General features: G+C 38.5%; 2 protein-coding genes across 3 annotated transcripts in view; both read left to right on the top strand.

Annotated features, from left to right (window-relative positions):
* The first annotated feature begins 248 nt into the window (after positions 1-248).
* LOC121508407 (B-cell receptor CD22-like) lies at positions 249-12,902 on the top strand. Of its 2 annotated transcripts, XM_041785246.1 has the most exons (11): positions 249-417; positions 2,631-2,987; positions 4,940-5,164; positions 5,789-6,139; positions 6,361-6,588; positions 6,688-6,945; positions 8,078-8,335; positions 8,850-9,110; positions 9,314-9,401; positions 9,521-9,563; positions 12,379-12,902. In XM_041785246.1, exons 1-11 carry the CDS (start codon positions 348-350, stop codon positions 12,463-12,465), a joined length of 2,226 nt encoding a protein of 741 aa, XP_041641180.1. In that variant the 5' UTR covers positions 249-347; the 3' UTR covers positions 12,466-12,902. The 2 variants fall into 2 exon arrangements, with proteins under 2 accessions (XP_041641180.1, XP_041641181.1); XM_041785247.1 differs by lacking the exon at positions 8,078-8,335.
* Positions 12,903-15,564: 2,662 nt separating this feature from the next.
* Positions 15,565-16,571, top strand: part of LOC121507804 — a 21,528-nt gene continuing 20,521 nt past the window's right edge. Inside the window, exon 1 of the mRNA XM_041784144.1 lies at positions 15,565-15,725. Coding sequence (XP_041640078.1) covers positions 15,656-15,725 — 70 coding nt within the window. The 5' untranslated portion in view covers positions 15,565-15,655. The remainder of the gene's footprint in view (positions 15,726-16,571) is intronic.

Genomic DNA, 16,571 nt, shown 5'->3' with positions numbered 1-16,571 from the left:
ATGAATAATGTAATATTTGATGCTTCATTATGTCACAGTAATAAATTAAAAACATCTTTATAGTGTTGTTGAAATGTTCTGATGTGGACTTTAAAGGTTTGGTGGCATCAGACTAACACAAGTCATGTTCGTTCCCACGTTCAGGCGTCAACACTTATTAAAACTGTGAAGAGGAAGGAAGTGAGGTCGATTTTAACAGCCTGTTTCTGACTCCTGCTCCTGACCACAGAGGACCATGACACTGAAGACAACATGTAGATTGACTGGAAGTATTTGATGAGACTGAGCTATATCTTGTGGTTTTAACTATCTTTTTAAACATTTTATGTTACTGATGGAACACGAAGATGAAAACAGCAGCGAGGAATTTAACTACAACAAAGAGAGGATTTGTCTCCTTCCTTCTCTCTTTAACAGGTAATTTACTTGGATATCTAGAAATATGAACCAAGAGGAAACTTGTTGTGAGCCATTTTTGTCAGTTGTGCCTCTGTTGTCTTTTGCCATTATATATTAACGACATATTTTAGTTGCTTTATTGCTGTCAGAGCAAAGACAGAGGAGGTTAATGTATAATTATTCATTTTTGAAGTTCAAGTTTTGGTTCTTGAAGTGCAGGAGAGGTGGCCGATGACAGCTTTTGTGTAAAAAGTTTGCCAGTCTTACATCCATACACAGTTAAGCACAGAAATTATTCATTTTTAAGTTTCATGCTCAGGGAAAACCAACTTCTATTTTTTTTTTATATTTTATTTTTTTATAACAACAGAGGGTTATAAATAGGAATAGTAAAGGAGAAGAGACTGTTAAGTTTGGTTATCACATTTTCACATTTTGCTAATATAGAGGAGAAATAGAGGGAGAGAAAAAAAGAAATACACTCGTCTCTATATTTACATCATTTTTTAGGGCTGGCTGACATCACCTGGAAAATGTCCCATCTAACCTAATTTGTGTTTTTAATCCATTTTGAGGGTGATGTTATGTAGAAGAGGAAAATACTCAGATGTTGTACAGTTATAGAGCTTTGAGGGAAACACTGTGTAGTTAGAGAACCACCTCTGCTCCAGCTCTAATGCATGTGCTGTCCATGTGTGAGGAGAGGGAGAAAAGCGAGCTGGTGCACGGATGTTTCTCCTTCTAACACGGTGTTTCCTACCACAGTTTGCCTGTGCTCAACCTGTCAGAGGCCTTGGGGAGCAGTGGAGGAAGTTCAAGAGAAAATGTAGATTTTTTTCACTAAATGATCAATTGTTAAACTGAGTTATTGCACAGGTCCACATACTGAGTTTCCAAAGTTTTTTCCCGTTATTTCTCATTTGAACTTTAGAAAATTTTCCCGTTTTAGGAAATAATTCTTTGAGGGGCTTTTACTTTAACCTAAATTTATTTGGAGCCTCTTTTTGTTGTTGTCTTTTGCTCTTTTTTAAATTGAGTGATGCTATGAAGTACTGACACTAGTTTCCCTACCAGGCTAGATCCTGGCATGCTGAATATGTGTACCAAACACATCGGAATTTTTGTGCTTGGTGTTTATCATGCTGGTGTTAGAATTTACCCTCCAATGTTAGCATGTTATAATGGGGTCACAATAGAGAACATCCATCACATGTCCTGATAGCTGATTAATGACTTGGATGCTGAACACTGATGAAAGACTCTGGACAAGATGAGAAGTGTTTTAGCAGTTTGTGCCACACACTGATGTGTCTGAGCTCGATTCTGCAGCGAGTTCTAAAAGAAGCTACAGTTTGTCACCAGTGGTGAGAAGGTGTTGTTTCACAAGTTGAAAAGCTGCTGTCCATGCCCTCCAACATGTTAGTGCAATGTTGAGGGTGACACTTGCAGCTTCATCAGAATCAAAGAGTAGTTGTGACATGATGCCAATGTAGGGGCGATGCTGTGTTATAACCAACAGTTTTCCATGGAGAGCAGAGAAGCCAGGCTTTACAGGCCGTGGCATTTTTAAGGCAAAAACAGGCCAAGAAAACAATGTTGGCTCAATGGTACGTTACATCAAAAAACCCAAAAGCCTCTGTGTTTTCAGTATTTATAATGCAAACTTCATGTACCAGCCGAGACAACAACAACAAACTAAAAAAGAAACTACAATGAAAGATTTCAACTCCAGTGTTGAACATGTGTCTTTTGCTGTGGACACGAGGGACACCAGCAGATCTACTGCTGTCATGAGTGGACTTTAGGTCCAACAATTCTATCCAGATATTCTGATGTGAAAGAGCACGTAGCTATAGGTGAAGTTTACATGGCAAAGTCGTGCCAAACACAGAGGCTTTCCAGGGGAAAAACAAAAAAATCAATTGAGCCAATATGTGTGCAATAAAATATTTAGTGCCCACATTTTTTACTGGAGGAGGATGTTCTTCTGTCAAACAGATTATTCTCCAGTGCTTATGGACTTTGAAAAAACTCAAAAGTGTTTATGGTTGTCTTTACATCACATAGTTTTCCATATTATCACTGCACTCTCAGCCCTGCATCCATAGGCTATCCATGTTTTATACATACAGTGTGGGCATTCCTGAGTTCTTTCTCCCTGAGCTTTACATTCACCTCTGCAAGTAAAATTGTAGTTCTGATTAAAAAGTCTACTTTTCTCTGTGTTGCAGTGGTACAGGCTCAGAGTGACTGGAGAGTGACTTACTCTTCCTCTCAGATCTGTGCTGTGGAAGGATCAACAGTGGACATACCATGTTCTTACACATATCCATCTAGAGGGAATGAGCATGACACCGTAGTTTGGAGATCTTTCTGGTTTGTGAAAATGAATGGAAACAACCCTTTGGATCTGAGAAATGACCCAGATTACAGAGGTCGTGTGGAGTATCACTTTTATAATAACAGCTGCACCCTGAGGATCACCAACGTCAGACAGAGCGACTCAGCTGAGTACAGATTCATGTTGATGACAAACCAACCAGAGGGAGGAGTTACTGGTTCACCTGGAGTCACTCTGTCAGTCACAGGTAACAATTTTCATCAAGTTTTTTTTTTGTTTGTTTTTTTTTGATCCACTAAATGTCTGCTCTTTGGATGTTTTTTCTTTGTCAATAAAACTGCAATGATGGAATAAGCCTATCTAATGTCATGCTGTAGCAACGTAAAAATAAAATGGTTAAACAGGGGTAAGTCCATGTATCTTTTGGTCATTGGATATTTGTTTCTGTAAAAGGAGAGTGAGGGTAAATGGGAGCATGAGACTGACAGGAGGATTGATGCAGCATCAGCAGTATTGGAGGTATTATGTCAGAGCGTTGCGGTGAAGCATGAGCTGAGACAGAAAGGAAATCTTTAGATTTACCAGTCGATCTACATCCCGAGCCACACCTATGGTCATGACCAAAAGAACAACGCTGTGGATAAAAGCAGCCTCAATGAGAGTTAGATAGAGATGGATGGGGAGTTCAGACATCTGAAGGGAACAGGAAGTACAGCTACTGCTCTTGGTCACCTCACTTTGGAGGTCCTCCGGGCACATCAAACTATGGGAAGACCTGGAGGCAGATCCAAAACACACTGGATGAACTATATAGAAGAAAATGGATGGATGGATGATTGGACACTGGCATTAACATGGAAATACACTGCAGTGTGTCAGTGGCCCTCATAGTCATGCAGAACCGATGGCTTGACCAGATTCCATGTCTGTCATCAGGTGGATCATCCTTGCAAAGCATCAAGCTTATTCACTTGTTCCAAGTCAGAGAAAGACTGGCTAATCAGCACTGTTGAAGAAAAATAAGGTTCTAGCTACAGGCATGGTTGAATGGAGACAAGTGAGGACATTTTCATGGATGCATGATACAGGGCTCCTACGGACATTTCAAATTTTAAGACCTTTTACAGACCTGAGCTGAGCAAAATTAATACCAGGTTTTATGTGGAAAAGGGATAAAAATTAAAGGCACGTGGGATTCCCTGCTAAACCAGACAGTTAATTAAACTGTTGTTGATTGAAGAGATTTTTTGGTCATAACCACCCAAATCTGATGATTTTTGGCACATTTAATGCCTATTTTCTACCAATATAACAAATACAACAAACATGTACTCAAAAAAGAGTGATTAAAATTGAATAAATGTAGGTAGAAAACAAAGACTGACAAAGATGTGTCTAAGTCAATATGCCTCCTAAAGTTTTAGACCTCTCATGAGTAAAAATAAGACTTTTTATGGCCTTAAATTCAGAAAGTCCAATTTAAGGCACGTGGGATTAATATAGCTGATAGCTGACTAATGATGTTCTCAATAGAGAACATCCATGACATGTCCTGATAGCTGATTAATGACTTAGATGCTGAACACTGAGGAAAGACACCGGACAAGATGAGAAGTGTTTTAGCAGTTTGTGCCACACACTGATGTGTCTGAGCTCGATTCTGCAGCGAGTTCTAAAAGGGTCTGCAGGAACCCTGATGGTCAGACCTGAGGGATGCATTTGTAGTGTTTTGTTATTGCAGCCATTTTATGAATAGGGAACTGTGTCTTCCAGTGTTGCATTGTCTGCTTTTATGTACTTGCAGGATGTTTGATGTTAATGAAGCTGCTTCATCTTTCACATTTAACTTGTTTTCTCTACATTTCAGTTGTTTTTTTTTTCTTTTTTTCCATGTTAAATATCGTTTGTAAAATACCAATGTTTTGTTTCTCTAATGGTTGAAGATATTTCATGAGGGTGGCTCTTGTCAGTCATTGTTTAGTTTGTATTCTGCAGTTTAATGCATCATGTTGAACTTTTGCCTTTTGGGATATTCTTTGATTGAGAAGTTCATAAATTTGGAAGTGTTGATGTTGAGGAGATACCAGAACTTCTGTGTTCTGTTGGTCAGATTTTTGATAGAGGGGATTAACATAATGACACTTATGTTGATGAGTACTTTATTTCTTAATCATTATTGGCTCTTCTTTACATACCCAGCTCTACAGGTGCAGGTGAGCGGTGTAAAATGGGTCGGGTCTGATTACTCTGCAGTACTGACGTGCCATGGCAGCTGCAGACCCACTGCTCCTCTTTCTTACATCTGGTACGAAAACGGACAGAAAATGAAGGAGGAAGAATCTTCTTTCTCAGGAAGATTTCACCCCTTACACAGCGTTGCCTGTGCTTTAAAAGGATATGAGGATTTCCCCTCACCTTCAGTGTGTAAGTTTGATATCTCCATTCTATGGTACCTGTTCTACACTATACTTTACACTCTGACTCCTTACAGATCAGAAACAGCCACAAAAATATCTCTGGTGTCCTATGATAGTTGAGACATGTGTCTTTATGTAAAAATTAAATGCTTGCATTTAAAAATCAAAACAAACTCTCATTAAACTCTTGTTTGTTAAAACTCCCAAAATCACATAATCCCGGGCTGTTCTGCAATAAGGAGCTTTAAATGTTTGCTTTCCTAGAGGTTAAAGCCTTATACCCAGTTATTATTTATAAAAGGCCTCTTAAACACAAAATTTCATCAAAGAAGGCAAATGTTTCATATATTTAACTGTCAAATGATGACCACTTTTGTCTGGGCTTTTTTGGTGGGAAAGACAAAATAAAAATGTTCCTGTGGATGAAAACTAAAGATGCAATTTTAAATTCAACACTGTTTCTCATATATGCTGTAGATGCTCTTATGTGGGAATAGTTGAGGAGATTTACTCTTAAAATCTTCCTCTGTTCTTCAAACTCACAAGAAATGAGCATTTTTTTATTTGTACCTTAACTTGTTCAACTGTTTTTCTTCAACTCGAACTAGAGTGACTTTTTCTTTAACTCTAGGTGTCCGTGGTCGTTCCTGCTACAGAGTGACGTACAATGTCAGAACCATCTGTGCCCTTAAAGGCTCATCAGTGAACATTTCATGCACCTACTACAGCTATAAGTGGCTCCAATCAATGTTTTGGTTCAGTCCTGATCGTAGTCATCAGTGGAAGAGAGGCACAGAGCCTGAAGACCTCAGTAAAGACCCCCAGTATGCAGGTCGTGTCCAAAGCTTGAGAGGAGGATGGTTTATCACTTTGAGAATCTCTGAGCTGAGAGAGAGCAACTCTGCTCAGTATCACTTCAAATTTAAAACAGCAGGCCTTGAATGGGGGAACAGCTTCGCTGGTACAACTCTGACTGTCACAGGTAAACACAGATCAGACTCACAGCAGCACAGTTAAGAAAAATTCAATCTTCTATGTTCATAACTTCAGGACAAAACATAACTGATGATAAATTCTTTAATTCTATTGTTTCATTTTTGTTGTTGATGTCTTGATTTATGATCCTGTTAACTGTAAGGTTAAAATAACAGCATTCTATTGCTGTTACTTTTTGACATTTCTGGGTTTTTCTCACATGTCCAGCTCTCCAGGTGAAGGTGATCAGTGTAACAGTCCACCAGGATTATACTGAGGCAGAGCTGAGGTGTCACAGCAGCTGTAGTCCTGCTGGTGGTATTTCTTATACCTGGTTGAAGAACGGACAGAAAATCCCGAGTGCTGAAAACTCTTCTCATAGAGATCGGCTTTATCCAGGAGACTTTATGTCTTGTGCTCTGAAAGGACTTGAAAATTACGCCTCACCCTCTGTATGTGAGTAGACATCACTCCTGTGGCTCATCAAGATCTCAAACACAATGTTCTCTGATATTTTCTACTCAGCATATTTAACAGATGTTTATTCTCCTCCAGATGCTCTGAAGACTCCCTCTGTGTGGGTGAGTCCTCTGGATGAAATAACAAAGGGCAGTTCAGTCACTCTGACCTGTAGCAGTGATGCTAACCCAGCAGCTAAATACACCTGGTACAGGAAGAACCAAACCCTGTCCAGTGAGGGAGCACAGCTTGTCTTCAGCTCAATCCAGTCCTCTGACTCTGCAGAGTATCAGTGTGCAGCTGAGAACCAGCAGGGGAGGAGAGAATCTAAACCCGTCTTTATCCATGTCCAATGTGAGTGGAATGAGAACAACGAACAACAAAATAGAAATGTAATGTTTCAACACAAGAGTGAGCATCCATGTTACATGAATATATAAAAACATTTCAATCATTGTAGAAAGTATTTCACAGTTAAAATCCTCTCTTTTCTCTGCTTTTATGAGAAATTCAAAGTTGTAAAGTGGTTTTAAAGAGTTAATGACATTGAGGCCACAAAGATCATGCATTGAGCACTTTAGCTCAACCTGCACATAGACAGAGGGCAGAGGCGCCTACTGACGACTTCTTTTCAGAACATTTTTGGGTCTCAACTTTGCCCTTAATTATTCTTACTAATACACCAGTCTGGATTTCTTCAATGGTCTGAATGCCTTGGCTATATTTTTTCAGAGACTTGCATCCATGTGTCTTAATTCAACATCCTTACACAAAAACAGTTTTAACTGCTTCTCCCACATTGACTGATGACCACAGAACAGGTTAATGAGTACATCTGCTTTTTCAGTCAGTCAGTCAGTAACAATCACAGCAGAACCAAACAACTTTGACCTGTTCTGTGCTCGTCAGTCACTGTGGGAGAAGCAGTTAAAACTGTTTTTGTGTAAGGATGTTGAATTAAGACACATGGATGGAACATCAAGTCTCTGAAAAAATATAGCCAAGGCATTCAGACCATTGAAGAAATCCAGACTGGTGTGTTAGTAAGAATTAATACTACCTGCCTTCCTCAGATGACCAAAAATAACTGATTGGGAATATGGTTCAGAGTGGTACAGCGGATAGACCTCTGACTTCTGCGTCTGTGTCTCTGTGTGCCTGCCTGCCTGGTCCTGCCACGTGTTGCCTGATTACAGATGCTGCTGCGCACTATACCCATGTGTTTAAAAATGTCTACTCCCGAAACTCGCTTTAAGTTTGACTAAATTCATTTTTTCTAAATTAAATATACCAGTCCTTGGGTGGTAGTGACCCTGAGGAGCCATAGTGGGCGTCCTTTATTTTCATTTCTGAAAGGTGGCAACCCTAATTATTGATGCTGTTGTATTTTTATTTAAATATATTTTTTGTATTCTAATTTGTGAAGATTTTAAGGACATATATGAACTAAAACATGTGAATTGTGTTTCGATGTATTCTCCTCCAGATGCTCCAACGCTTCCCTCTGTATCAGTGAGTCCCTCTGCTGAGATAGTGGAGGGCAGTTCAGTGACTCTGACCTGTAGCAGTGATGCTAACCCAGCAGCTAAATACACCTGGTACAGGAAGAACCAAACCCTGTCCAGTGAGGGAGCACAGCTTGTCTTCAGCTCAATCCAGTCCTCTGACTCTGCAGAGTATCAGTGTGCAGCTGAGAACCAGCAGGGGAGGAGAGAATCTAAACCTGTCTTTATCCATGTCCAATGTGAGTGGAATGACAACAACGTACAACAAAATAGAAATGTAATGTTTCAACACAAGAGTGAGCATCCATGTTACATGAATATATAAAAACATTTAAATCATTGTAGAAAGTATTTCACAGTTAAAATCCTCTCTTATCTCTGCTTTTAGGAGAAATTAAAAGTTGTAAAGTGGTTTTAAAGAGTTTAATGACATTGAGGCCACAAAGATCATGCATTGAGTGCTTTAGCTCAAACTGCACATAGACAGAGGGCAGAGGCGCCTGCTGACGACTTCTTTTCAGAACATTTTTGGGTCTCAACTTTGGGTATGGGCCAGACCGTGCATCTACTGCTGATGTGCTTCAATCCATTTAAAGTATCATATAAATACTAGTGTCACTCCTCTGCAAACTCTGGTGGGTTATTGATGCTGTTGTAGTTTTTTTGAAATTTTTTTTGCACTCTAATTTGTGAACATTATAAGGACATATTTGAACTAAAACATGAATTGTGTTTCCCTGTTTTCTCCTCCAGATGCTCCAAGGCTTCCCTCTGTATCAGTGAGTCCCTCTGCTGAGATTATGGAGGGCAGTTCAGTGAATCTGACCTGTAGCAGTGATGCTAACCCAGCAGCTAATTACACCTGGTACAAGGAGAATGAAGACTCACCTCTAGCTTCAGGACAGATCTTCACCATCTGTAATGTCAGCGCAGAACACAGTGGGAATTATTACTGTGAGGCCCAGAACAAAATAGGGTGTCGTAACTCCACCTTCACTCTGACTGTTGTGTCAGGTAAGCTCTCTATTATTCATTTTCACCTGCACAGACACAGGAGAGACTCTGTCTCAACTGAACTACTAACTAAAGCTTATCACAGAATGGAAAAGTTTTTTCCAGGTATTAACATGACTTACATTTTGCCCCTACATTGTAATCACTGACTCAGGAACATTACTTTTAATAACAGTGTCTCATTTATCTGATTTTAATTCTAGGGAGCTCAGCATCCATAGCAAACATCTCCAGGATAACTCTGGGACTCTTGGTGATGATTCTTCTTCTCCCCTTGATTCTGTGGAGGAGGTAAAACAAGAAGTGTTCACTCTCCTCTCTTTCCTTTTCCTCCTCAGACTTGCTCTATTCTTTGTTGATTCTATCAAAGTTTTGATCCCCCCTCTCCTCTTTTTAAAAACTTACTTCAGGAAGAAGGACATTATGGAGGCTGAACCTGCAGAAGCAATGGAGGTGAGAGAGAGAGGTCTTACTGATGGAACTTTCCATAAATCACTGTACTGGTGCTTTGGCATCTAAATACTCTGGAAAAAGATGTGACATTAATTTACAACTAAAAACAACTATCCGAGTAGAAATGAGCGATTCTTTAGATCAGTGGTTGCTTTGAGTCTCCAAGGATAAACACCAAATAACAGGATACATTGTAGTAAAAAATAAAAACATCAATTTTAATGATTTTATTTCTTAAACCAAACAAAACAGCCCTAAACTAGGGCTGGGTATTGTTCAGAACCTCACGATTCAATTTGATTTTGATTCTTTAGGTTGCGATTTGATTCAATATCGATTCGATTCAATATTGATTTAAATGCTTCAATGTCAATTCAGTAAGAAGTAGAAATACACAAATAACCTGTTGACAATTTTTTAAAAATTATTTTCATGCCCATGTGAACATATTTGGTAAGTCACCTCACATTTTTGAGCAATAAAACATCTGAAAATAAAAATTTGCACAATAATAACTTATTTGTGCATAAGGAGTACAACAGTAAAAAAAAGGCAGTTCTGTATAAACACTGAAAAAGTAAAGTGCATGTAAACTTAAATAATATTTCTGTCCTCTTGGAAATTGTTATAAACCTCACATAACATGGTTATGGTTGGTTTTTGTTTTGTCGAGTCCGGTCTCCGTCCATACAACGTGAATCCCACGCACAGTGACCCCCACTGGCCAGGAGGTGAATCGATTCAGAGGATTTGCTGAATCGATATTGAATTGGGGGAGGAAATATTGCCATGCATCGATTAATCGATATTTTTTCCCACCCCTACCCTAAACACAATGTTTTTACCCACTGACCTTAGTACGTACTATTCATTAGTGTTTTATTATGATTTTAGTTATTATGTGTAAATCTTGTTTTAACAGCCTCAGAGCAGACAGAGCCTGGAAATCTCTGGAGATCCCCTAAGTGGGTCCTGGACCACAGGTCCAAGACTTTAAATTAATCCACAGATGAGGCAGACTACTGAATCTAAAATGTTATCAAAGTGTCTGTCATACAAACGCCAATCCAAAAAAGTTGGGATGTTGTCTGACATTAATCAAAACACAAAGTGACAAGGAAATTCTTTTAAACTGTGTGTTTTATCTTCAAACGTATAAATGTTATTGGGGTTTTTAGTGTTTTTGATACGGACAAACATTTTTTGATTTTTGACGCTGGAAACATGTTCCTGAAAAGTTGTGAAGAAAAGACAGGAATGCTAACAAAACACCTGGAACATTCCACCAGTGAGTAGGTTAACTGGTAACAGGTGGTAGTACCATGATTGGGTATAAAAGGAGAACTCTTGAAAGGTTCAGTCATTAACAATCAGTGGTGTGAGGTTCCCCTCTTTGCAGTTTGTCCACTGCATGAAAAAATGGTCTATTTGTCTGTCTGTCCATGTATTCCTCTCCTTCTCCTTATCCAGGGCTGGGTTGTGGTGGTAGCAGGTTGAGCAAGTCAACCCAGACATCTCTCTCCCAGCCACACTTTCCAACTCCTTCTGGAGGAATCCTGAGGTATTCCTGGACCAGATAGCATATATAATCCCTGCAGAGCATTCTGGGTCTTCCCCAAGGTCTCCTCAGCTGGATGTGCCCAAAAAACTCCAAAGGGAGGCATCCAGGAGACATCCTGATCAGATGCCTGAACCGCCTCAACTGGCTCCTTTGGATTAGAAGGATTTGAAGGCTCTACTCCTAGTTCCCTCCGCATGTCTGAACTCCTCACCCTATCTCTGAGGCTGAGCCCAGACACCCCCTAGAGGAAACTCATTTTGGCTGCTTGTATCCGTGATCTCATTCTTTCAGGCCTTACCCAGAGTTCATGACCATAGTAGGTGTGGGTTGGGAGGAAGATTGACTTAAATTGAAAGCTCTGCCTTCCAACTCAGCTCCTTTCTCACCACAACAGTCTGGTACAATACCTGCAGTACTGCCAACACTACACCAATCTGCCCTTCAATCTCATGCTCCCTTTTACCCTCACTCATGAACAAGACCCCAAGAAACTTGAGCCAGAGACTCACTCCCCACCCGGAGGGAGCCATCCACCATTTTCTGTCAGAGAACCAGGAGGTGCTGACTCTCATCCAGACCACTTCACACTCAGCTGCAAACTGGCCCAATGCCTGCTGGAGGTCCCCAGCTGAAGGAGCCAGCAGAACCACATCATCTGCAAAAAGCAGAGACTAACAGTTTAAAAACAACATTGCTCAACGTGCAACTGCAGGGTAGTTATAGATCTCACTACTACAGTCCATAATATCATCAAAAGATTCAGAGAATCTGGAGAAATCTCAGCACAGACGGGGAATGTCTTTCTCCCTCAGACAGCGCTGCTTTATAAACCATCATCATTCTGTGATGATATTACAACATGGGCTCAGGAGCACCTCAGAAAACCATTGACAGTTAACATAGTTCCTCACTGTGTCTGCAAATGTAAGTTAAGACTCTACCATAGAAAGACAAAGACACATATCAACAACATCCAGAAGCCCCGCCCACTTCTCTGGGCCTGAGCTCATCTGAGATGGACTGACCTAAAGTGTAAAAGTTCTGTCCATCTCTGTCAGCACAGCCATAAGCTGCACAGAAACCCCTGCAGGTGTGCTGTGGTTTTTATACCGTAAAACTTCAACAGTATTAGCCGGGACAATAGATTTTTTTATTGTAGAATCTATTTAGATTTTTTCTGTTTTGGTATATGTTTAGATTTATTTTACATAATCACTGAATGTGTATTTCTGATCAAATCTTTTTGTCTCTCAGTTAAACTCTGATCCTGCGTACGAGAACATCTCAGCCGTCACTGCAGCACAGAGAGAAGACAGAGAGGAGCAGGAAGATGCTGTATGAAGTCCTCAGGTTAGAGCCTCCTGCACTGAATAAACAGAGCCACTGTAGATTTACAGTCATCTATGTCACATGTTACAACCATACTATACCAGTATTCCATTCACTTTTCTGTCATGTTCTTTAAATGCTGTTGAATCAGGAGAAGACTTCCTGTGGAGAAGTGGGGACATTTGCCTTCAGCTGCTGTAGGCTGATATGAATTCATGATAAATTATTACTGAAAGACAAAAATCAGGTTGATAACAGATATAAAATAATGTTATGGTTACCAACAGTACAAGAGGAATGCAGACGAAACCATCAGCAGTAAACTGGATTAGATTTCCTTGGACAAAAAGGGGACAAAGATAAAATCTATAATTAGCTCTGCATCTCTGTCTCTGTTTATAAATGTTTATTCATGTTTTATGTGATTCTCAACCTATTTTGATATCGACTGTCACACCAACAGATTTATTGTCATGTACTTCATCAACATTAATGCTAATCAATCTGCATTTGTACTTGATTTTTTCATTCTGTTGTTTCCAAAATGTTTGTTATTTGCATTTAATGCTTTTTTTATTAATAAAACCATATTTTTAACTTTGTCATTTCTTAATATATCTCTTACAGCAGCGGTTCTCAACCTTTTCAGCCTGTGACCCCAAAATAAAAGTGCCGACAAGAACGACGAAAAACATAGCAATCAAAATTTAAAAGTCCCTGCTCTCAGCTTTACTGCTTGGAATAAATGAATAATAAAAAAATCAAAAACTTCAACATCTAGTAATTCAAACTTAGTCTGAAGAATTTAAATAAAATGATTAAAGTGAGGGACAGTAGATAGCTTTTAATTTGATTGAATTAGCTTCTCTGTTTTAGAGTATAATAAAAACCATCTAAAACATACCTTCAGTTCACCGTGCTCTGAGGAGTCTCAGACACTGGAGAGGAGTGATGATGGCAGGGAGATCCTCCTCTCTGATCAACTGCAGATTTAGTTTCCACCCTGGTTCTTGCTGGATGGTTTAGGTGGGACTGTTTAAAACAGTTAAACAATCGAGTTCATGGTAAATCACAAATGTGATCCTACAGGAAAATTACAACATAGATAAATACAAACACTAAACATTAAATGACTGTTGAATGTTTGACCTTAACCCCTTAAAACCTGTTGTATCATATTTGATACCTCTGTATAATCAATATGATCATGAATTACCAAAAAAAAAAAAACATCAGGATACAATCTGATAAATAATAAAAATGCCCTCAAGTGGATTATCAGTTACCAAAGACACCTAATGCATCAAATGAGATACAAAAGAAATTATATTTTAAATTTTCTGGAAATTTGGTTTTTATTTTTTTATTTCAGTAGAAAATGAAATAAACATTTCAGTTCCAAAAAATTAGAATTTTCTGGCTATAATTTGTGTTTTCAGGCTTTAATGGGCTAAAATCATGTTTACTTGATCCCTGCTCCATCATCTGAGTCTATTACTGCTTATGTCCTACTGGGCACCTGTAGCTTAATGACACAGATAAAGATACAAAACAGTTTGGGATTTTATTTTTATATTTTCAGTCCCTTGACATGTAAATAACATCAAACATCTATCACTCGCTGCTCATTTCATAGACAGGACCCCTTCACTTTCAACAGAGCTCATTTGCTATCACAATGACATGTTTTTGCCAACTGAGATGAAATATCAGAGACATTACATGTTCATAGTAAGGAATTTAACACCAGCTGAATTGAAAAGTGTTAATAACTGGGCCAAAATGAGTCTTTCGTTGAGTCTGACAGAATTATTTTAATGTTCCCTGGAAAATCAATCAATGTATAGTTGGAGTCGGCAGCTTTTTAAGTCAAACTCGATGGTTTTCGGATCACCAGCTTCATTTAAACTGACTTTACATCTAAAATAACCACAGAGTTGTTTTACAATTGAAACAGTTTTTAAAAACATGCAGGGTTGGAGTGGCTTCATGTAAGTTGATGCTAGGCTAGCTTAAAACATTACGGAATCAAAGTTTCATTGTCTCAAAAAAAAAAAAAAAAAAGAAGGAAAACGTACAAAACAAACAAACAAATGCACTCAGGAAAGATATTCAGATTTAGAGAAGCTCTCTCTTACCTCTTTTAGCTCAAGGATAGTCAGATAGTCCACCAGAATGTGAAGATGAAGCTGAACTACAGTGGAGCAGCTGTGCACATATGCATTTGTTATAATTTCAAACTTCTTCTCTGGCAGTGATGGTTTCTGTTCAGCACTACTGCCATCTACTGGTTTTTAGAAGTATTGCAGCCCTCTTTGAGCTAATTTAAAATGCTTTATGTCAACCAAACACATACATCATACTTGGTAAGATTCGAGTTTTTCAGTGTAGTACCGTAGATGTCTCTGATTTAATTGCAATGCTTTCCTGCTGCCACCAGGTGGTAGTAAAGAGTCATATTTTGATATTTAAATAAAGAACTGTTGTGTGCATTTGTATTTTTACAGCATCCTTTTTTGGACCCTGTTTGTTAAATTTCATATTATTTTATGAGTCAGGCTAGTATTGTGTCCCATTCATTCCAAATGTCTCTTTATTTATAGTATTTATTTACAGCTTCCCCTTTCATAGTTTTTGGTTTTTAAATTTACATTGAAAATGGTCAATGGATATGTTATTATAATGTAGGACAGCTTGGGTGTTGAAAGTTTAGTCGCTGTGACTGAGGACAGAAGGGTAAAGACAGTGAAGCAGGCAGATTTCAGCTGCATTCATACTGAGTGGGGGACAGGAAGTGGGCGACCACAACTGTTGTCATGCTTGTGTTGTGGAAAATATTATAACCACTATAGCTTTGTTTGTCTTAATAAAAAAATAAATGCATTTTTCTGCAGACATTAATAATGTAATATTTCATGCTTCATCATGTCAGTAATGAATAAAAAATCATCTTTACAGTGTTGTTGAAGTGTTCTTCAAGTCATGGGTGTAACCACACTGAGGCGTAGATTAAAACTGTGAAGAGGAAGGAAGTGAGGTCTATTTTAAGAGCCTGTTTCTGACTCCTGCTTTTGACCATAGAGGACCATGACACTGAAGACAACATGTAGATTGACTGGAAGTATTTGATGTGACGGAGCTATATCTTGTGGTTTTAACTATCATTTTTTAAATCATTTTATGTTACTGCTACCACACGAAGATGAAAACAGCAGTGAGGAATTTAACTACAACAAAGAGAGGATTTGTCTCCTTCCTTCTCTCTTTAACAGGTAATTTACTTTGATTTCTACAAATCAGAACCCAAGAAGAAACTTGTTGTGAGCCATTTTTGTCAGTTGTGCCTCTGTTGTCTTTTGCCATTACATATTAATGACAAATTTTAGTTGCTTTATTGCTGTCAGAGCAAAGACAGCGGAGGTTAAAATATAATTAGTCCTTTTTGAGATCAACGTTTGATTCTCTAAGTGCAGGAGAGGTGGCAGATGACAACCTTTGTGGACAGTTTTATACTCATGCATAGTTAAGCAAAGGATTTTTTTTATGTAAGTTTCGTGCCAAGGGGAAAACATTTTTTTTTTATGTGAAAAAAACAAAACTAAACAAAAAAACAATAAAAACACCAAACCAAAACAGAGGGTTACACAAAGGACTAGTAAAGGGCAAGAGACAGTTAATTTTTGTTATTACATTTTCATATCCTGTTCATATAGAGGAGAAACAGAGGAAGAGAAAAAGAAACACATTTGTTTCTATATTTTTTATCATTTTTTTAAGGCTGGCTGACACCACCTCAAAAATGTCACATCAAACCTAATTTGTGTTTATAATCCATTTTGAGGGCGATGTGGAAGAGGAAAATACTCAGATGTACGGTTACAGTACCGTGAGGGAAACACTGTGTAGTTAGAGCAGTGGTTCTCAAACTTTCTCAAACCAAGGCACACCTAACATCCAGCCAAGTTTTCAAGGCACACCATATTTATTTCCATGCAAAACAACCTATCTAGCATGCATTAAAAAATTATTTCCTAATATTGACTTAATCTGTCCATTACGATGTCATCTATTATCTAATATAAGCCAAATGACAAATAACTATCATGATATAGTCTACT

Source organism: Cheilinus undulatus, linkage group 4, assembly GCF_018320785.1.
Source record: "Cheilinus undulatus linkage group 4, ASM1832078v1, whole genome shotgun sequence".
NCBI classification, from domain to species: Eukaryota; Metazoa; Chordata; class Actinopteri; order Labriformes; family Labridae; genus Cheilinus; species Cheilinus undulatus.
This window is presented reverse-complemented; position numbering and strand designations above follow the sequence as displayed.